The sequence below is a fragment of the Grammomys surdaster genome, unplaced genomic scaffold (assembly GCF_004785775.1).
Source record: "Grammomys surdaster isolate TR1022 unplaced genomic scaffold, NIH_TR_1.0 138, whole genome shotgun sequence".
In the NCBI taxonomy this organism is placed as follows: domain Eukaryota; kingdom Metazoa; phylum Chordata; class Mammalia; order Rodentia; family Muridae; genus Grammomys; species Grammomys surdaster.
The window spans coordinates 7,866,482-7,889,370 of NW_021604596.1; the positions used below are offsets into that span (position 1 = coordinate 7,866,482).

At 37.3% G+C, this 22,889-nt stretch overlaps 1 protein-coding gene across 2 annotated transcripts in view; it reads left to right on the forward strand.

The window, feature by feature from the left end:
• The window catches only part of Cntn5 (contactin 5), a 1,025,091-nt gene that overhangs the window by 954,568 nt on the left and 47,634 nt on the right, over positions 1 to 22,889 (forward strand). For both annotated transcript variants that reach the window (XM_028763352.1, XM_028763353.1), the window contains 2 exons: positions 2,782 to 2,940; positions 7,884 to 8,033. In XM_028763352.1, the coding sequence (XP_028619185.1) occupies positions 2,782 to 2,940; positions 7,884 to 8,033 (309 nt within the window). The remainder of the gene's footprint in view (positions 1 to 2,781; positions 2,941 to 7,883; positions 8,034 to 22,889) is intronic.

Here is a 22,889-nt window from a genome sequence, read left to right on the forward strand (position 1 = left end):
CAGAATGGTAGCTTCAGTATAATTTGACTTCAAAACTGCCTATTAGCCTAAACTCTAACAATTATTTCAGAAGCATGGATGAATATCAAAAGCTTCTAATGAGTTCTCCTCATGAACGGAACAGTGTTTGACATTTTTACTGTTATGTATAGAGTCCAATGGTCATGGGCCATCTCAGCTTCAAAGTGGGGAAGGAGTAGACTCCGCTGTTCAATGAAAGAATGAATTGCATTAACAGAAAGGGAAGGGGACGATGCCAGTCACTCTATGCATGGATTCCACCTGCTGTTTATTGGGCACCTGTTTCTACTGAATACTTCATATTTCACTTGCACTTTTCTTTTACACACAGTTTCTCTTTCCTTCCTTCATTGGAAACTCTTTTCCATATTAATAGTTAAAGGAAGGTCTGTATTCCCATTGCTACTTTCCAAAATCAGATTTTCTATCAGATCCGTACTTACAGCTCACCTAGGCTATCCATTACTACAAGGACTGTGGCAAGTAATTTCCTTTCATTAAAATAGATGCTCACAGTTACAGTGCCTAGCACAAAACAAAATATGCTGCCTGAATAATTATCAACTTGATAGTCTGTTTGAAATTCAAGATCACCTCTCTAAAATAGTAAACCAATAATAGTAAAGTAATAATTAATGTCTAGGAAGCATATAACGTGTCACCTTAATGTGTTATAAAGTAGATAGAGTATGGTATCTATTGGCACCATTGTAGTAATCAAATAGCGATCATAATTTTGGCATAATTATATTGTTCTTACAGATGTTTCCCTATACTCCTGTCCACAGTTTAACACCTTCCTACACACCTTCAACATCTTCATCTCTTCGCTTTCCCAAACTATGCCACATTAATGGTTTCAACATAGATATTGGTGTGCTTTAACATAGGCATACACAGTCCTGGGTTTATCCACCCTAATAATCATATTCTGCACTTTATGCCTGAACATCAATTTTCCACACAAAACTATCCCACCTACACACACACACACACACACGCACTCACACAGATCCAAATTCTTCCAGTTGCCCTTCACAACACAAACTCTTTGATGTCCTTTCTTTAATAGTCCAGTTTCCCATCTGTGCTGTTCTAAGCCATTAACACCTTCCTGACTTCTGAGTCCCACAGTAACTCGCGTTTTCTACATCTTTGGTGACAATCAGTGTGGCTTACCCAAACTTCAACCTATCCTTCTGACTTCTTTCCTAGACCTGGTTCTGGCTGTTCAAAATGGGCTTATTTGTTCAATTTCTCCTTCACGATGACACGATCTAGCTAAACATGAGAAAACATTGTGATTATCTGTATTTTCTCTTGTTTCCCTTTCATCATGTATCTATTCAAAGCCTTTCCTGATGCTCTCCTGTTTCCAAGCTCACATTCACATACACACACCCTCCATTTGGAGGCTCAGTGAAGATACAATGATTACCTTCTAGCACAAGCTCTGGGTTTCTTTCCTTGTTATTTCCAAGTCACTCTGTGTTTCATTATTTCATCATTCCTTCCATCACTTCACTTTGACGAAAACTGCCACTTCTCAAGGCTTTGCACTGCTCCTTTGTTCACAGCCCAACTCTATTCCCTTTCACGATAGAGTAGTCTCTAACTTTCAGTCCTCAGCTCTCAGCAAACCTGCTCTGTGAAAAATTCTCACATATTATCTCTTTAAAACGTCATTTGTGTGGCAAGGTTTTAAAGTGCTCTAGCTCACCGCTCCTTTCTTTAGTTTGGAGATATCTTGATTATCAAATCCAGAAAATAATTTTCCACATACATATCAACTCATAGATTAGTGAAATACTTCCAGGTATATATTCTTTATGCAATATAGAAACAATTCTACAACTTGCATAGTCCACATTATTGAACATGAGTATAACAAGAAAACTGCTGTTTCCTTTAATCAATAAAATGTAAGTAGGCGTATATTTTAATACCCTTAACATTGACTTTTAGTCATAATTAACTAATGAGACATTTCCCCATGAAATCGTATTCTGGTTATTTCTTGAAACAAAATCTACTCAGAGGTTATTGACTTCTGCATCTACCAGTTGTCTCTGTTCTGTACTATCCCTTAAAGATAAAAAATCTAAAACTCTGTAAGTAACTACCACTCGGCTTCATCACCCTCCCTAAAGCAACATAATCCCAGTCTCCTTTGAATTCACACAAAGCACTACGCATACTTCAATTTTGGCAGATATCCTTACTTTCTTCACAGCACCAATATTTCATAATTCTCTGCATCCTCTTGGCCAAAATGTGAATTGTTCAAGGGAACACATTACATGGCTTGCACACTTGTAAGGTTTCTGAGCTAGAACGTTAACTCCATCCACCTATAGCCCTTTATTATAAATGGTATTGTGTCTGTTCCTGAAGCATTGCCTGCCTGTTGCTGCCTCTGCCTGTTAGTTGTGAATGATTTTAACAACCACGATTCATATTGATTTTCGTATCTTTGTGTCTGCTTCTGATTACTTTTCCTTTTTCTATAAAATATAATGCTAATTGAAAGTTACATCCAGGCACAAGTGTCAGAAAAAAGTATAATACATAATTAAGTTACTTTACAGAAATTCTAGAAAATAACTTGTATCCCACAACTTTCTGCTGTTAATTTTCATTACTAAGTATGTATTTTGTTAAGACTATCACATCATCTGCTGAGATCCACATTGGTCATATGATGTCTTGTGGCTGCTTATGATGCTCTGCACTTAGCTTTATCCACTGTTTTGTCTGTAGGTCCCCCGGGGCCACCTGGAGTGGTCATAGTGGAGGAGATTACAGAAAGCACAGCCACCCTCTCATGGAGTCCAGCCACTGACAACCACAGCCCCATCTCTTCCTACAACCTTCAGGCTCGCAGCCCCTTCTCCCTGGGCTGGCAAACAGTGAGGACAGGTAAGAGGTCCACAGACAAACACAAAACCAGCACCTTGGAGCAGCAGGTGCATTTACTTTAAAGCTCACTCAAAATCATTTGTCAACTGTAGAAATTCATTATTCTTTAGAACATTGAGCTCCACTGTGCCTTCTAAATGTAAGTTCCCTTCCTCTCTTCTGTTCACAGTTTACAAAAAAAAAGCCAAATTATGTCTTTGTTTGTGAATTGAACTAACTTTCAGATTCACAAATAAGAGGCGAAAATGACATTATGCACAAAATCCCTGTGGAGCTACTCCCTAGCTTCCCTCAATTATCACATTGTATATGACTCGAGAACAGTTATCAGACCAGAAATGGGACATTGAGCAGTGCTCTCGGGTAAGCTCCAGGGCTCCTTGGGAATTCATCAGTTTGATATACAGTTGTTTTCAGGATGCATCTCTAGTGAATATTTTGCATTCTAATATATAAACACATATACACAGAAAAAGATTAGGAGATAGAACTTCCCACATCTCAGAAACTTCTGCTGTGTCTTTATAAATCCATGTCAGTTTTATTTATAAAATAAAAATCTAACATGACTGTGTGTCTTAAAACAGTGGATCATCTTAATGCATGCTTTTAACAGGCCTTCTGTTTTAATTTTATTATTTTAATTATTTTCATCACTAGTAATTTCCTTTGAATGTAATAAATCTAACTCTCCCCAAGCTTTGTAATGTTACTGAAATTGTGGCAATGATATGGGATGTCACACTACCCAGTGGCTACTACGTACATATTTGGCATCATATTCAAATAAACTCTAAGACCAGAAGAAAAGTTTTCAGAAGCAATTCTCCGCAGAGTGGGGATGAGTGTTTCTGCTGTATTTCAGAGTTAATTTACCTGCTTAGAAGGAAAATATGAAAATCAAGCTAGGCATGATGGTAGAACCCTACAATCTCAGCCCTTGAGAAGAAGAGGCAAGAGACCTGCCACATATTTCAATCCAGCCTAGGCTACATAAGAAGCTTGGAGCCAAATGGGTTACATAACAAAATCCAATCAAACAAGAGCAAATAAGTACATGTGAAATTCATCAAGATGATGTATGAATTCATTAAGAATGAAACTAAAATTCCATGTTGTAGGTATGGAGTGGGCTATGGTGTCTACATAAGTGAAACTTTAGCACAAATTTAGCTTCACTCCGATTACAATTATGTTGAGAGAAAATATACTTTCTCCTACAGGACACAATTCAAATCTTACTTAATACTAGGTTGCTACGTGAACTTAGACATCACTATGGTTATCATTATCATGTCCTATGTGTATACACACATTTCTCAGAAATATTTAAAGCACTCACCTCATTCTGGGTTCCACTATAACTGTATAGGATAGTTGTAACCCCCAAGAAAGGAGAAAAATGATCTGGGTTGTTAGACATGGGAAGAACACAAATTCAAATCTCATAAGCAAATTGATTGATAAGCATGGGGTCCCAATGGAGGAGTTAGAGAAAGAACTGAAGGAGTTGAAGGAGTTTGCAACCCCATAGGAAGAACAACAATATCAACCAACCAGACTCAGAACTCCCAGGGACTAAACCACCAACCAAAGAGTACACATCGAAGGACTCATGACTAAAGCCGCATATGTAGCAGAGGCCTTGTTGGGCATCAGTGGGAGGAGAGGACCTTGGCCCTGGGAAAGCTCCATGCCCCAGTGTAGGGGAATGCCAGGTCGAGGAGGCAGGAGTGGGTGAATAGGTAGGAAGCACCCTCATAGAAGCACGGGGAGGGAGACGGGATAGAAGGTTTCTGGAGGGGAAACTGGGAAAGGAGATAACATTTGAAATGTAAATAAAGAAAATATTCAATTAAAAAAAGGAATTCTTGTCCACTCTTCCTCAGTTTTCAACCTGAATTTTACTGTAACTCCTCAAAGGCTTTGCTTTGAAGCTATGACATAGAATCAACTGTGAATCTGTAGTATTCTCACACACACACCATTCCTCCTGCCACTGCATGTCACACAGACTGCTCAGCTTACTTCTGGGAGAGACGCTTAAGAGTACACGTATGTTTCCTGAGTCACTCAATGATTTCCTAACCCATTTTGTCTTATAGTCTGCCTAGTACAGCCGTGAGTTCATGTTCCTTAGTTAACCCTATTCTCTCATTCCTGCCTGTCATTTTGTTATTGTTCTCTTGATGCATCAGTTTCTACAGGAGGTGGGGAAGACTAGGAGGAAAAATTATTTTGTGTCAGTTAATAATTCTCTACTAGAAAGCTATTTCCTTATCTTTCTAAAATAATTTTAATGCTGGAGATACATTTAAGTTATAGCTATGATTTAATTTTCTTCATGCAAGTACTTACTTTTTAAAACCAAGATTATGTTTTATTTGTAAAGAAATATATTTTTCAAAATTATAGTACTTATTCATTTTTTCTACTCTTCATAGAGTGAAGGTTCTTGCAAATTGATTCTTCATCTGATTCCCTTGTCCAAAACTCAGAATTCATTGAAATAGTGGTGAAGGCACACCATCCTCTGGACAGGTGAACAGGAGTCCTCGAGTCCTTGGTGATCCAAAGAAGCTGTTGTTAATGCTTCTTAGCCTTAGCCCTGTGCCTAATCTAACCATAATTTTAATGTCTGTAATGGGAAAAAAAGGTCCCTATCTGTGCAGCACCTCTATGGACAGTTTCTTGTTTTTGGAAATTGTTCTCATAATCTAAAATAATTCAAGTAAATAATCTCTAATCCTGACATATATATTAGAAAAAAAAAACATGAGTATGCAGTTTAAAATTTTTGATGAGTCAATATAACTTATAAGATATTTGGAAAAAACTAACATTCTTTTATGTACCAAAATGAAAGTGAATTCCTTACTATTTGTAAATCAAAACAAAAGTTTGAGCATGGGCCTTCTAACTGAGCACATCTTAGAACGGACTTACAAATTGACATTGTAGAATTGACTTATAAATTCTTTTGCCTACAAGGGAAATCCAAAATTAAATAAGGGTAATCTGTATATTTGTAGGAAATTATGAAACAATCTTTGAGAGAGGGAAACAATTTCATCTTTGGGTCTCTTTTTCAATTAAGCAACTAATTGCTCCTTAAAAATGTGATGCTCTTCATGCTACTGAAAATTCTTAAGTGACCTGGGTTGTTTTTGTGTGTATATTTAAGATTATCAAATCACCATGACCAGAGACATCACTGATCTTTCTTTAACTCCAAGATGTCTCTGAAACATTCATCAGTGGTCTCTATTGTCTGTCTATGAATATGTTTTCCATGAGCCAATTGATTGATTAAATTCTGCAATTTGACTAGCTTGTCAAGTATTTTATTAAATTCTTAGATGTGATAATTTTACTAGAAAACCTATTCCAATGGGATTCCCCTCTTATTCAACACGTACTTCTTGGCTGTCTTTAAACACTACTATTATTTTCTCTGTGGTTCATGTATTTTCCTTGAAAGCAATCTGTATCCATGGCTCAAGCAACAATATCTTTATGAAAAGATGCCAGTAAAACTATTAAGTATTCTCACCTGGAAAAAAAAATCATTATTCTTCAATATTGAAAACCAAAATTCTTGACATGATAAAGACAAATTTGTTTGCTTGTTTGTTGAAACTATGTTTTAACTAATGTTTTGAAAGTATATCCCTTATAAAAAAACAATAAAATTAGAATTATCTAATCAATTATGTTATAAATTGGTATAAAAGTTATGCTTAAAATACTAAAACATGAGGCTGGTTAGATGGCACAATGGCACTTGCTTTGTAAGCTTGGAGACCTGAGTTCAAATGCTCAGCACCTACGTGGAACCTGGTTGCACATGCCTGTAATTACAGAATTGAGGGATGGAGATAAGTGGATCCTGAGAGCTCAAATCTTAGACCTGACCAAGTGGTGAGATCCCAGTTCATTGAAGTGCCTCGTCTCAAAGCAGTAAGGCACTGAATGGTAGAGGAAGACAGTTCACATCTTACTCTTGTTGCTACAAGAATGGAGTACATGCACAGGCACACTCATATGCACCCACTGGTAAACACACACACCAGAGAATATACGAATTCTAAGAAAATAAATATAAACCAGAGAATAATATTAAAGGCCAGCAATGGAATACTCTAGTTGCAAAAGCACATGGCAAAGATGAACCAGGGAAAAGAGGAATAATCCGTGATATAAAAATGCAGTCAAATACAGTTCTTTAATGACAAACAGAAAGTGTACCAAGGAAGAGAGAGAGCAGGTGAGCATGCTTGTGGTACTCATGTTCACTTAGGACTGAAATCTATCATTGGTTTTAAACATATGAAGGTCAGTGCCAACCTGGAGAATTACAGATTCAATGTGGGGAAGCTTGTATGGTCTGATAAGCAGTCAAGAGAGAATGGGACACAATTATACAGACAACTCCTAAGAGGTTTCAGGTTCTGACTGAATCAAAGCATAGTATAAAAATCACTCCGAGAAGAAATCCAAGCTTGGATTTCTTACATGCTATCATTTCTAATTAAGATACATTCCTAATTTGTTGTTGTGGGCAGGAGACAAAATATAATTGTAAGAACTGGAAAAGTCTTTTGAAATCTCCCTAGAAACAGAAGAAAAACTGTTTGTAGTGTGAATTAGCCTTTTCTAGGGCTGAAGATGAGGAAATGAGTCTTAGCATATGTAGATAACGTTCTTTGGTAGCCAGAGGAGAAGAATCCAATGGCTTGCAAACAACTTAAGCATATATGGTGCTCAATTCCTGAAAGTTCATTTTATCTTAGTAGTGATACTGGAGATACATAACCATGTACTACAAGAAAGTAGGATCATACAATCTCATACAATGAGGAAGTAGTGACATCACCGACCAACACATAATTATAGTATTTCTCCAGCCTCCTCATGGCATGAAATGTGCTTCTTCTCTGTAGTCCCAGAAGTCATCACAGGAGACATGGAGTCAGCGATGGCTGTGGACCTTAGTCCCTGGGTAGAATATGAATTCCGAGTGGTGGCCAGCAATCCCATTGGGACAGGGGATCCAAGCATTCCATCTCGAATGATCCGCACAAACGAGGCAGGTAAGAGCCGTGGCATGAAACTCCTGTTCCATACATTTCTCATCACTCTGAAAGCAAGCTGAATTCATGACTATTGCTTCGTGGCTTGCCTAATGCATTTTCCTAGTATCCTAAAATTACATCCTTTAAAATAATTGTTTTGTTTTCCTTCTTTTCAGTCCTTTTTTTTCCACTTCTTCCATAAGCAAGCATTTACGAAATCTTCAGTTTTCTTCCAGCCTTGAATCATATTTAAGTTCTCATGAAGCAGAGAAAATTAATCTGTTCTTCTAAGAGAATCCATAAACTTCAGTAGATCAACTCACTGTCTTATTTTACAATGATTGTTCTTGCCTTTGAGTATAGCATACTTTCTTTAGGCTCCTTTCTGTCACATTTACCACTTAGCATAACCTGTACAACTTACACTTTGAAAAGACAGAGTCCTTGCTTGACAGGGTGCCTTCAGAAAGACTGGTTTATGAACCACCCATCTGCTTCATAGATTAAGAAAACAAAGGGTTCTTCCTAGTCTTCCAGAATAAGTATGCCTAATTGAAGTGCTACTATAATTACCATATAAAGGAAACTAACAGCTTTTATTATAAACCTAATCAGGATACCTTGCTATCATCCAGCAGGAACTGACAGAAGAAGGTATTATTAATAGAATCTAATGTTTTGTTGTTTTTATGGTTCCAGAGAGTCTCAGAGCCCAAACTGGACTTGAACTTTGTATATAGCCAAAAATAACCTTGAATTCCTTCCAAGGACCCAGTTTTATGATCTACCCCCTCATTCGCCTGTAAAATCCTATATTAACTTCATAAAGACATATAAAATTTCAGAAATATTATGTATTTTAAAAATGGTAATTCTACTCTTCCTCATCTGATCTCATCATATTGTATACACATATTATCAAACAGATGTATAACAAAATACAAAAATAAACCATATGTTTAGAAAATACCAAACACACTTTTAAAAGGAAATGAAAATAAAATATTTGTCATGGACAGTATAACCATAACAGAGAAATAGGGACAGGAAAGGTTTCAGATATGAGGGGAAATAAACAAATTTTAATATTTTATCCTCAGTCATTATGCATGAGTCTAGACAAGGAGAACACTGACACCAAGATGTCTATTTTCTCTATAGTCCTGTATTTGAAATGTAAAATGATGTCAGAGGCTAGCATTCAACATATTTCTTTTTTATTAATGTATTTATGTTTATATATGTATTTTTATGTGTGTTACATATTATATTTGTTGAGATTTTTTGACACAGCATTCTTCTAGGCTGACCTGGAACTTGGTATACATCCTGCCCTAAAATCTATAAATCTCCTGCCTTAGCCTCCCTAACACAGGAATCATAAGCATGCCCCACTATGCCTGGGCATATTATCTTTTAGGAGGTCATTTAAAAGAAAAGAAGGAAGGAAGGAAGGAAGGAAGGAAGGAAGGAAGGAAGGAAGAAAGGAAGGAAGGAAGAAAAGAAGAAGAGAGGGAAGTAAAGGAGGCAGGCAGCGAGGTTGGATGGAAGGGAGGAAGGAAGACGTAACTATACAATAAATGCTCTGTATTATTTCCATAGAAATACAGCAATTTAGAAAATATAAAATTAAAACACTGTAAATATGATGCAAAAAGTTACCCACAGAAAACTCAATCTTTCTGCTTTGTAACTTACTTCTTTTGATGTTTTCTCTTCTCTGCTTTAAATTGTGTGAACTTCAAAGTGAATATTAATTGCTTGGTTAGATTTTCATACATCCATAAAATCAGCCATGTTTTCATTGTGTCCAGGTGTTCATTAAGCAAAACCATAACAAGTTAGTCATTCTTCATTTCATATGCTCACTGTGCGGAACCAAAATGATAGCTGACAGTAATACAGGCATGCATTTTCTAAGAACACTGCCTTACTCTACATACTGCTAATTGTGTTTAATCAAAGACAAGGTTAGTGTATAATTTAGGAGACTATCTATAAATACATATTTTAAATATAAACCATCCATTTGGGATGAGTAACCCTTCTAAACTCCTTAACTATAAATCTACTTGAGCTATCAAAAAATTGTTAGCAAATCACCATTGCATTTTAATGTTCTTGATTTAAAATCATGTTCAAGTGATGCATTTCCAAGACCTCGTCGAGATTTAGAGCTACCTCACTCATGAACTGCTGTCTCTACATTTTACCCTGACTATCTGCATATATGACATACTTTATTCCATTAAAGTCTTACAGACGAAGAAAGTAATGGTCTTTAAAGTACATGAAGAGCTTGCCTCTTACAATGAAGTGGGGAAAGTGAGCTTTTTTGCCCACTTTATCCTGCTTGTACTTGAATGTCAAATTCAGCTTGAGCTCCTAATGGCATAGAAGCAAGTGTTGAGTTTTACAGCTGTTTCCTCAGGCAGCAAAGATTAAAAGAGACACCAATATCCTGAGCCAACAGTCTCCAGTGACGAGCCCTGCCTCCATTAAATACCTATTTATATTAAAAATGAAACTGTTCTAATGGGCCAAGTAAACTTTGAAAATAGACAGCTATGAGGGAGGAAAAACAGGCCTGAACATTAGGATGTTGAGATTACGAGTGATTATGCCTCCGTAAATTTCTCTTCACACAAAATCTAAATTTCAAAAAAAAAAACTTGAATGAAACATCTCTGTTAAAAGTACCCTTTCCCATAAAAATGAACAAAAGAAAGAAAGAAAGAAAGAAAGAAAGAAAGAAAGAAAGAAAGAAAGAAAGAAAGATTTAAATTTTTAATTTTCCTGTAGAATATATGTTGATATTTCTGGTCATCAAAACACTTTTGATAGTCTTTAAAGATAATATAATTAGCTGGATAGGGTATGCTGGCACCAAAGTATGTTATGTACTTGTATCAAGGGGTCCACATAAGACTCAGTACTTTGTAATGAATATACACCAATAAAAATTTTATACCAAAATTGTGTAAATTAATTCAGTCCAACTTCTTGGCAGAAGGAGGTCAAACTAGTATAGTAAATGTCTATTTTTACTTTGGTGTGCATTTATATTTATGGAGCAATTTCAATTTTCTTACAAGTTTTAATTAGATTATACAGAAAGAGAGAAAGATATAAATAGATAACATGTTTAATTAATGAAATGTGCTACTCTCTCAAACTAACATGTAAATTTGGAACATAAGAGTGTGAGTGTTTTGTTATTTTAAAGATGTCACAAGAGAGATGACTATGGATTAGGAAATGCATCTTTAAAATATGAGATGGTTGAACCAGAAAAACACAATGAATACAATAGTAGCAGCTGTTTCTCTTCTTGAACCTCAACATTCTGCAAGTTAGAACATATTAGAAACCTCCAAAGAGGGAATAGATGGGGGTGGAGTAGCTAACCAGGTAACATGTCCTAACACACAGTGACATATTTGTGATGTTTGTTGAATTAAGTGAATCTAGATTTTAATTAATGTTCTGTTGTGTCATTCACTAACATGTTCAACACAGGCAAGGCTGCCTAAGTCTTTCGTATACTAATTTATCAAATGAGAAAAAATACCAAACTCTATTCTTCTGTTGCTGTGGCAAACACTATGACAAAAAGCAACTTAGCAGGGACAGAAGGTTTTCTTTGGCTTCCTGTTCTAGGTCACAATCTGTCATTGGGAAAGTCTTGACTGTGACTTGAAGCAGAAACCAGGGAGGAATGCTGCCTGTCAGCTTGTTCCTAGGCTCACTCACATTCTGATTCTTGGCTAACTTAGGCATTCCTGGACCAGAATCAGTAGATGGCACCAACCCAGATGGGCTAGACAATCCTACAACAATTAATATCAAATCAATACCACACAAAGATGTCTATACACCAGTCTGATCTAGGCAATGTTTCAGTTGAGGTTCCTCTGTCAGATCACTGAAAACTGTGTCACACTGATAATTAGAGCTAGCTGGAACAGACTATTTGACCATAAGAGACTACATACATATGGATATTAATATCTATGCTACTATTACTATCATCACTATCTGAGTTATTATGCTACAAAATGGGAAATTAAGCCATTGTGGTCATGCAACATTCTACTTTTATACTGAGGGTGTTTTCATCTAAATGTATGTGGGCTCAGCATCTCCCCTGAAAGCCCACTTATGACCCTCACATACAACCATTAGAGTCTTCTTACCTAGTACTGAGTGTATAAGGGGAAGTTGATATTATTCCACAAAGAAACATTTTTCCTCTGGTTTTTGAGGCAAAAGAAGACTAAATTAGCAGAGAAAAGCCAAGTATTGAATGAAAACTATGTATCAAATTGTTTATTCCAGAAATAGCTCTATAGTTGCCTAGCATGTTGAATTCTGTCCACCATTATTTCTTGACTCTGAAATGGAAAATATGACACAAGTCTTTCTGGACACACAAAAAAGTATATTATCTGTGCATTTAAGAGATCAATGCTCTTGCAGCTAGGAGTATCAAATGCATGTGCAGATGAAAGCCTTTCCCAGATGCATACTGCCTGAATTGTATTATCGTCATGCACCTGTGCACAGAGTAGACAAGATGACTTGTAGAACTCAAAGCAGAACATCTTCCTTCGACTCTCACTCCTTAATACACTCTGCTAGCTTGCTTCACACAAACCTATTTCACTCCCCACAACTGGAAATTCTCTACAAATCTTACTCATAGTCCAGACTTTCAGTTTTGTCTTATGTCTCATGGAATTTAACTAAGGCTGTCTGTGTGACCATGAATCTGTCACTGTCTGTTTGAGTTTTTTGTGTTCAGCAGTTGGTATATTACTGTCTTCTACCAGAATATATCTATATACATGGATGAAATGGTCAAGATGTATTAATGAAAAACACACATGCACACACACACCCACACATGCACACGCACACACACACGCACACACATTCTGATCTGTTGCTTCAGTCCCAACTATTTTGGTGTCAGTATTGGGTTCTAAGGAAGTCTCATTTTCAGATATATAAAGTTTATTTCATTTCAATAGAAACTTTAATTTCTCATTCATCCCATTTCTGCCCTTCCATCTTAGCTCAGGTTTGACAATGGGAAGCTGTGATCTGCTTCTGCCCTCTTCTTTCTGATGCTTTTCTCATGCTGAAACTGCTACTCTGACTGTCACTTCCTAGACAATGAGAAGAAAGAGGAAATACCTGCATAGATGATGTCATCTCTGTGGTCTCTCAATGGTGTTAAATGCTGCCAAGATTTGTTTTGTCTACATGTGTGAGGCGCGCGTGTAGTGTCTCGCCGGCAAGAACACACACACACACACACACACACCAGAATCCTTCCGTAGAAACACGTTTATTCCCAAAAACCAAAAATGGTGGTAGAAGACCCCCAGGCCTGGAAAAGCACTGCTATATATCCTAGAGCGGGGTATTCACCTCTGATTGGCTGCTTACTCGTTGCGCGCCAAATGCCGTGGGATGGGCTTTAACTTTGGCGGGCTTTTACCATGGCACATGCGCAATTTACTTGTTTACTAGGAAGAATTATGGCTGATAGCGCCACCTAGTGATGGCGGACTTTGCCAGCACCCGCCGCGGCTCCCAACATACATGCATTCTTTTCTACAAAGGATTGGGCTCTTTGGGGATGTAGAAACCCTAGTGGGGTCTAATTTTACTGAGACTACTGAACCTTCCTTCTGTAATGCCCTCTGCCTCACAGTGACCATCTGTATACATGCTTGTTAAGTCCTAGAAATGTAAAATGTTATTGAATGGCTTTTACCTCTGCTTAGGTAGCTCAGTGTGAAATGAGGTATTCCTGTACAAAACTCTGAAGCTCAAAGTCATATCTCCAAGTGGAAGAAGGAAGCACTGAGATGTCAGCAGGGTTGTCTTGCTCCTCTACCATTTGCTTTGATAGGAAAATGGCCTATCCCTATTGGCAGTTGGGGTTGGAGAAACTGCTTAGACAAGCTGGAGAAGGTAATATGATGGGATAGTAAGATTGGCTAACCTATTCCTCACAAGCCTGTCATTTCCTTTACCTACTCTCACCCCAGCATCTGAGGTTACATTGCTCACTGAAAGTGACAAAAGGACTCAGTTCATTTTTAATTACAATCTCATTAGGTGTACTTTATCTTCTAGATCCTGAAAAGGACATTTGCATCCTCAGAGACCCTGTCCACAGCAGCTATTGAGAAAATCTAATTTCAAAAGTTAATAGAGGAAACAGAATAGAAATCCTGTTGTGATAGATATATATTCTGCTTCTATAGTAAAAAATAGCTAATAAGTACAGAAATAGTAACACTACATAAGGCAAGCCTGAATTAGTTTTTTTCTGATAGTCTGTGTATTGACAGTAAATGGTATTGAATGGAAGTTTTAAAACCATGCTAAATATGATTTTGACTGAATTATTTACCAAACACAATTGTTAAGTACACAGTGATCAGATACAGTTGTGTACAAAGGTAGGGCCCAGGTTGGAAGGGCATTTTAATACTTTAGTCTTTCTACTCTGTTTTAAAGAAAATATAAAGTATAATACTTAAATAGTTGGTAAAATCTAAAAGAAAATTCTATTAAGTGAACATTATGACTTTCTCCAAGCCAATGAGTAATTTAATTATATTATGTAAAAGAAATGGTTTCCAGTAAGATTAAAATAAGACAGAAATTATAGCAAGCAACAGACCCCTAAACCCAATCTCAATAATTAGAACAAAGAAAATAACAGTATGCTTCATGGGGCAGAGAGTAGATTTCAATCATAAAACTCTGTTAGTCTAGGCAAATCTTCTCTCCAAAATACAATTGAGAAGTAATACTCTGTTTCAGATGCAGCAGCAAATCAGTCTGCTGACTCTAATGAATGCCTTTCTAAAGAGAAACTATTTGTTAACAGTCTGAGTAATTCCATACATCAGTTTTAGACTTTGTGCTTAGCACTTGAACTTCTTCATATGCTTTAGTATTCCAGTGCAAGCTGTAGTCCTCTAATGGAGCTCTTCCTCCCATTCCCCAAATCATAAAGCAGAGCTAGGAAATGCTAACTGTAAGTCCAACATTGTCTATTAAGTAAATGGCAGAACTGATGATCTAACACCAATCTTGCTTCCAAATAGAGCTTCTTGTATGCTAGTCTACTCTCCATACCCCTTATTTCTTTGTTTTAGAAGTATTATTATTTTCCTTTTTATTGGATATCTTATTTATTTACATTTCAGATGTCATCTCATTTCCCCTCCCTAGAACCCTCTATCCCATCATTCCTCCTACTTTTTGTTTTTATACCATTTTAATTACATGCACGTATTAAGGTCAGTTCTAGGTTGAGGGTCTAGAAATACAACAGATGCAAATAGTCAAGGAACAAGCAAGACAATAAACACAAATAGTCAAAGAACAAGCAAGGCATTAAACCCAATTATGTGAACACTCCCGTGATCACTGATTCTAAGGGCTTATCAGGATGACCAAAATATCTGAGCCAACTTCCCTGTCCTAGCCCAAAATCATTTTCATGTTTGAAACCTACTTCCTTGTTCTAGCCTAAAATTTAGATTCCTGTCTGAAAATACTTCTTTGTTCTAGCCTAAAATTTAGATTCCTACCTGAAATTACATCTTTGTTCTAGACTAATGTCAGATTCCTGCCTGAAGCCTACTTCCTTGTCCTTAGGCAATGTTATATTCTTTCCAAGCAGCCCATTTTCTTGTCCTTGGCTCATGTCAAATTCTTGCCAAGCAGCCCCAAAGACTCTCCACCTCTTCCCCTTTTTTATTTCATTAACAAGACTGAGCCTGTCTAAGGTCTTTCTGCCAAGAATGCCTTCCTTACCCATCATGGAATATGCATTATCCAAAGCAATGCACTTCTGTCTTAGGTTGGTAAGGCTCTGTGCAGAAACTTATCCTTCCTTGGCTTGCCAGCCTGTTAATTTAATAACTCTGTCTTGAGATCCATTTTCAGGTTCAAGCTATGTACTTTGGCTGCCAACATGTTGATGTTGTTAAAGATAAGCTTTAACATGTTGGGCAGGAATAAAAGTATTTCTGGGACAAAAAGGGCTAGCATGATTAAGCTGTATATGCGATTCTTGAAGCTTGACCAAAATATAAATACTGACCTCAGGTCATGAGTAATTTTATCTGCAGTATCTACTGCATAAGTGCTCAGCAGAGCAGCATTCTTGAAATTCATAAGCTCACAATGTAACGTTAAAACATCCAGAGAGGTGTTAAAATTATGCCGAACACACTCCAAATATCTTTAAACTTCTTCCTAATTATAATTACTACCACTGTAAATTTTAGAACTAACATGAATCCAATGTTATTTGGTATGATACTTGAGGTGGCTCCTTACCCTTAAATTCTGAACCTCCTTCCAATAATTTGAATAGGATAAAGAGCATCAATCTGTTTTCCAAATGCCTATCTAAATCCTCTTGTATATTCAACACATTAGTTACATTTTTTTGCTAAATGATTAACAAAAGTAGCTGTCTTAACTTCTTGTATCACAACAATTGCAGAAGCCATGGTGCTAGCAATTAATGTAACTAAAACTATTATATCAGCAATAATCAAGCCCACTACCCTCTTGCTTCTGCTTAAAGCCTGACTCATTTCTTCCAGTACTTGCAAATTATTTTTAGAATACCAAGGTTCTGTGATACTCAGAGCACTAAAACAAAAGCTGCTTGATAGACCACCATAACTGACATGCTGGACTTCAAAACACAAACACAATTAGATGGTGTACAATCAATGCAACTTACAAGAAATAGTGTAGAAGAAACAAAAGTATTTTTAACTTGACAATTAAAAGAGCATTAACATATGTGCTAACACCTGTTTGAAATCCAGATCATGCCCCAACTTTATCTCTTGCTAACATAGCATCATAGAGAACTGCAGCTAACTTCCATATGTGTCTCTGAAAATGTCCAGAACCAGACTTCCAAATGAAGACTGTTATTTCCAATATTGGATTGATTTCTAGACTAGTCTATGATTGAGTCTGAATAACTGGTCACATTTATGAACAATACAAGAGTCATTATAACTTCTCTTTTTGAATCTATGTTCTACAAGGTTTAAAAACTTAAGGCAAGGCAGTTTGTCCCATCAGGGGCATAGGTAAGCAATGGTGGGTCGGGAACATATGTGCAATACAGCTTCCCAGTCACCATTGTCAGGGCACTCAGCAAGCTCACAGGTCAGCATCATTCTTTGTCCTGGCACCAGCATGTCTCACCCGTCACTATGGCAGCCACTGTGCTCCTTCAGTATCCTGCAGAAAAAGTATAAACATGCCCTCTTCCCCATAATTAATACCTGATTGGGAGAAGCATTATTTAATGTTCAATTACATGTATATATTAGCGCCTGTGTGTGTGTGAGTAAGTGAAGTTCCCCATGGAGGCCAGAAGAGACTATCAAACCCTCTGGAGTGACAGGCAGTTTTTTGCCACCAGACATGAATACAGAGAGCTGAGCTGATGTCCTTTGTAGGAGCAAAAAGTGCTCATGACCATGGAGCCATCTCTGAGCACTTTTCTTCTTGCCATTTCTTTAGTTTGTTTGTTTTATACCACATACATCAGGAATTTTGATTCAACAACTACCCATTTTATCCTTTTCCTTACTTGATCATCATTACAAATGAAGAATATAGGAGTTGACATAGATGCTATGTACTGAGTTCCCCTACCTCCTTTGTGTTGTGATGTCAATTGTTAATAAGAAGATTAAAAATCAGAAAAGTATTACACTTCCTGAGATATGTTGGCAATTCTCTTGAGATCAAAACAGGTATATTGCATGGATGTCCAAGTAAATATTTCCTATGTCAAGACTAAGACATAGTTCCTGTGACAAAAGAAAGCCAAATGACCACAATAGGAATGTGATTTCAAGACCACAGATGTGACCTTACTCAACTTTCTGTATTATCATAGGCTTCATCACTAGGTATCATACTATAAAATATTAATTATAATCCAGACACTGTGATAAATATTTATGAGGATGAGTTTTACAAGTAGATAACGTTCCTGAGTATGGTGGCTACTCTCTATAATTCCACCACGCTAATGATGGATGCAGGAAAATCAGGAAGTCATTGCCAGTCTCAGCTACACAGTAAGTTCAAGGCCATCCAGGATTGAATGCAAAACTGTTTTAAAAAAAACCTAACCAGCTAGGCAGTGGTGATGCATGTGCTTAATCCCAACATCAGGAGACAGAGGCAGGTGGATCTCCATGAGTTCAAGGCCAACCTGGGCAAAAAAATGAGTTCCAAACAGCCAGGGTTACACAATGAAACCATGTCTTGAAAAACTAAGAAAAAAAAACCTAACCAGAGACACAGATTATATATATATATATAAATATATATATATATATATATATATATATATATATATTCAGAAGACAAGTGGAATGATGGGACAGAATGGCTGGGACTCAGTGCAGATCTTTCTCATTTTCCAAGATGCTGTCACTCTGTCTTTTTGCAAACCTGTGTGCCCCACTGAGAAGAACAAAAGCAACATCTAACTCTTTAGGGAACACCATGTTGCTTGGTGTTAGTTTGGGAACTTCTGATATGGAGGACTCTGATTTTTAATCTTTCTACAAACTTAGCCTATTTAGTAATTATTAATGGGAATATTTGTGTAGAGAGGACTTCAATTTTATTTGAAAAATGTCTTAAGTATCCCTCCAAACTCACTTTTTCTGTATAGCTGATCCCCTCCCTCTCCACTCTCCTGCATGTTTGAGTTATACCAGCTACTGGGCTAACCACTCAACTTCTTAATTACAAAGACTTCCCATGGTCTCTAGCACAGCTGTATTATTTAATGAGCCATGTAAATGCTATAAGAGAAATTGGAGATTTTCAAGAAGAAAAAAATGCTGTTAAATGATCATGCATTTTCTTTTGTTTAGTTTTTAATTAAGCTGTGATAGTAAAATGTAACATGTTATTCAAACTGTGCTATTTACCAAGAACCCTGTAATAATCTAGCCTGTTTATACTAAGGCAATGCCTTCTACTTTGGTATAAGGATGATCTCAATATATAAGAAAAAAAGAAAGAATAGCTCACCTTCCAGCATGCCAGATAAAACCTGAAACAGCTAAGGACTTGTAACTTGAATATAAAGTTTCAACTAGATCATCTGTCCATGAAGAGCGATTGCGCAGAGATAAATGCAAGAGCATGGGAGTTTAACTGTTCAGCCTGATTATAAACTTGATCCCCTGAGTTAGCAGGTTCATGACATTTATCAGTAGCTGATTAAAGGAGAGAACTGCCTCAGAGTTTAATTCTAAAGCAGGTTCTCACTAATTATACTGAAAATATATTTGGTTTTTAAAATATGTATTTCTCTGAAAGCATTTATGAGATTTTAATTTTATGGATTTCATGCTTGTAACAAGAATTATAGAACCTTCATACCAGAAAAGCTCTGGGAGATTAAGTCAAATATTTTATGTCATAATGCATTATAAACAAAGGGATATAATTAAAATCAGCAAGCTGTACTATGGTACAGCAGAGATAATGACCATGTGTCACCAACTTGAACAAAGAAATGCATGGCCATACAAGCCACCATATCTGCATACTATTAAGAAATGTAAGCTGAGCAGAATTAGAGAGTTAAGCTTTAGATCTGAATAGCAAAGCACCGGCCTGGGCTGCAGCTCTTCAGACCTGCCAGTTCTGTCTATTGTATCTAATAGGCTTTTCAAAATTCACACATATAAAATATCAAAACACTGTCGGTCATCGGCCTCTTCTGGTGCTTCATGTGTCTCACTAAAAATGATGAGAGTGAAGCAGAGACAATTTTAATTCTTTACATTGACTACTTGACTATAGGTTAACTCATCTCAAAATGTCATGTTGAGCAGCTCAATTTCAAAGTATATCTTTCCAAACATAGGTTATTTGTGGAGAGTTCAACCTAGAAATTACTCCTACATCAATGTATTAATTAAAGAAAAATTTTATTTTGCTTTCACAATCTCTGGAAATCTTAAGTGTTCACCATACTTTTTTTTGTCTTCCAACAACTTATTTTTGTAATTCACTTTATATCCCTATCACACTTCCTACCTCCTCTCCTCCCAGTCTGGGACTTATAAATCCCTCACCAATTTCTCTCAGAGATGGGGAAGCCCCCCTTCGGTACCACCTCATACTGAGACATATAGCCCAAGCAGGATTAGGTACATCCTCTCCCACTGAGGCTCAACCAGGCAGTCCAGGTCCAGGGAAGGATATCCAACAACAGGCAACAGAATCAGAGATGGCCACCACTCAACTTCACATGAAGAGCAAGCTGCACAGCTGCTACAAATATGTAGGGGGCCTAGTTCCAGTCCCTGTATGCTCCTTGATTGGTGGCTCAGACTTTATGAGCCTCCACGGTCCTAGGTTAGTTAGTCTTGAGTTGGGGCAGTCATTGGTTGGTTGTTCTCTGTGTCTCTACTCCATCATTATCTCTGCACGTCTTGTAGGCAAGACAAATTTTGGGCTGAAGGTTTTATAAGTGGATTGAAGTCCTCTTCCCTTTTCTGGATATCCTAGCTACTTCAGTCTCTATATCCCTTTCTTATAGGAATAACAGTTTGAGTCGCCCCCATAAACTCTCTCTATCCTCCCCTGTCTCTGGCCTCCAGCTAACCATCAGAGATGCCCCCCATTTCCATTCTCATTCCCAATTGTCTCCTGCTCTTCCCACACCTGATCACCATCCCCATTCCTCTACTGCCTCCTCTCATACCCAGTTCCCTCTCTCCATTCACCACCAATGAGTGAAATTCCAACATTCTCCCTTTGAACCTCCTTATCACCCAGTTTCTTTGGGTCTGTGGATTATAGCATGGTTATCCTGTGCTTTATGGCTAACATTCACTTGTAAGTGCATACATACCATATATGTCTTTCTGGCTCTAGGTTCCCTCACTCAGATTGATATTCTCAAGTTCCATCCATTTACCTGCAAATTTCATGGTGTCTTTGTTTTTAATAGCTGAGCAGTATTATATTGTGTAGATGTAACACGTTTTCTTTATTCATTTTTCAGCTGAAGGGCATTTAGTTTGTTTCCAGTTTCTGACTATTACAGATAAAGCTGCTGTGAACATAGTTAAGCACGTGTCCCTGATGTATAGTGGAGCAACTTTTGGGTATACACCCAGGAGTGGTATACCTGAAGCTTGAGGTAGAACTATTGCCTTTATGTTTATTTTATTTTACATGCATGTCTGTGCTCCACTTTTGTGTCTGATACTTGGGAAGGCCAGAAGAGGGCAATAGATTTCCTGCACCTGAATTTATAGATATTTGGAAGTTTGCCATGTGGGTGCCAAGCCATGTCTCGAGCCTCATTATTAGTGGCAATATCACTTGCTTTTTAAACATATTTTTGGTCAGAAGGTTAAAATTTATTAAAAAAACCTTAAATATGTTTTCTAAAAACTAAACCATGAATGGACTACACAGTGCTCCTTTCAGATTTTCAGGGCCTTCAACTTTATAGTTCTTTGTATTCAGTTGTACACTTTAGATTTCAGTGAGATCCAAGAGAGGCTCATTTTGCAGCTAATAGCTCATTGGACAATTCTTGCTTCGAGCTCTGAGTAACCCATCATTGTAATGTCTGAGCAAAACAGAGAGGACTCTTCCCATGTTTAGAGAGACTTGGCATGGAAATATGAGTTCTTAGTGACTTTATTTCAAAGAAGAGAATTCAAAAATCTAAGTTCCAGATATAAACTTTATCAATGATGTAGACAAAGAGCTTACTCTAAAAAATATTAAAACAGTATTATTCAGTTGTCTAGTTATTTAGATACATATAGTTAGGGATACATATAAAGTGTGTACTAAATGTGTATTATTTACTTTCTTTTATTTTCTTAAATTATTTTATTTACTTATTATCCAAATGTTGCCCCTCTTCCTGGTTCCCCTCCCAGAATTCTTCACTCTATCCTTTGCCTCTGAGAGGGTGTTCCCCGACCCACCTACCCATCCATGCCCTTCACTTACCCATCCAATCCTACCTCATCCCCCGACCCCCAGCATCCCTCTTCCCTGGGGATCAAGTCTCTACAGGATTAGGCACATCCCCTCCCACTGAGGCCAGACAAGGCAGTCCTCTGCTGCATATATGCAGGAGGCCATGGCACAGCCCATGTATGCCTTTTGGTTGGTGGTTTAGTCTCTGCAAGCTCCCAAGGGTCTGGATTACTTGATACTGTTAGCCTTATGGGTTTGCCATCCCCATCCAGATTCTTCAATTCTTCCTCAACTCTTCCATAGGGGTCCCTGACCTCAGTCCAATGGTTGGCTGTAAGTATCCGCATCTGTCTCAGTCAATTGCTGGTAGTGCCTCTCAGAGAACAGCCTTGCTAGGCTTCTATCTGCAAGCACAACATGGCATCAGTAATAGTGTATTCACTTTCTAATTAAGCAAATGTCTTAAGAGAAACCAGAATGCCTGGGTAATAATAAACTGTACAAAATTTGCTATTGCTTTATGTAGGCATTCACTGATGATCATGATACTCAGAACTCTCAAATTAACCAGGAATGGGAAACTTGGGAATTCTCTTGGTTTCCTTTCTACTGTTGTGATAAAACATCATAAGGAAAATCAACTTAGGGAAGAAAGGGTTTATCTCAATTTATACTTGCAGTCTACCATGAATGGAAGTTAGAAACTAAAACAGAAGCTATGGGGAATGCTGCTCACTAGACCTCCCCCTTGATTTGCACAACTTGCTTTTTTAGACAAGCTGCACAATCTCCCAGGATTGGCATACCCACAGTGGGCTT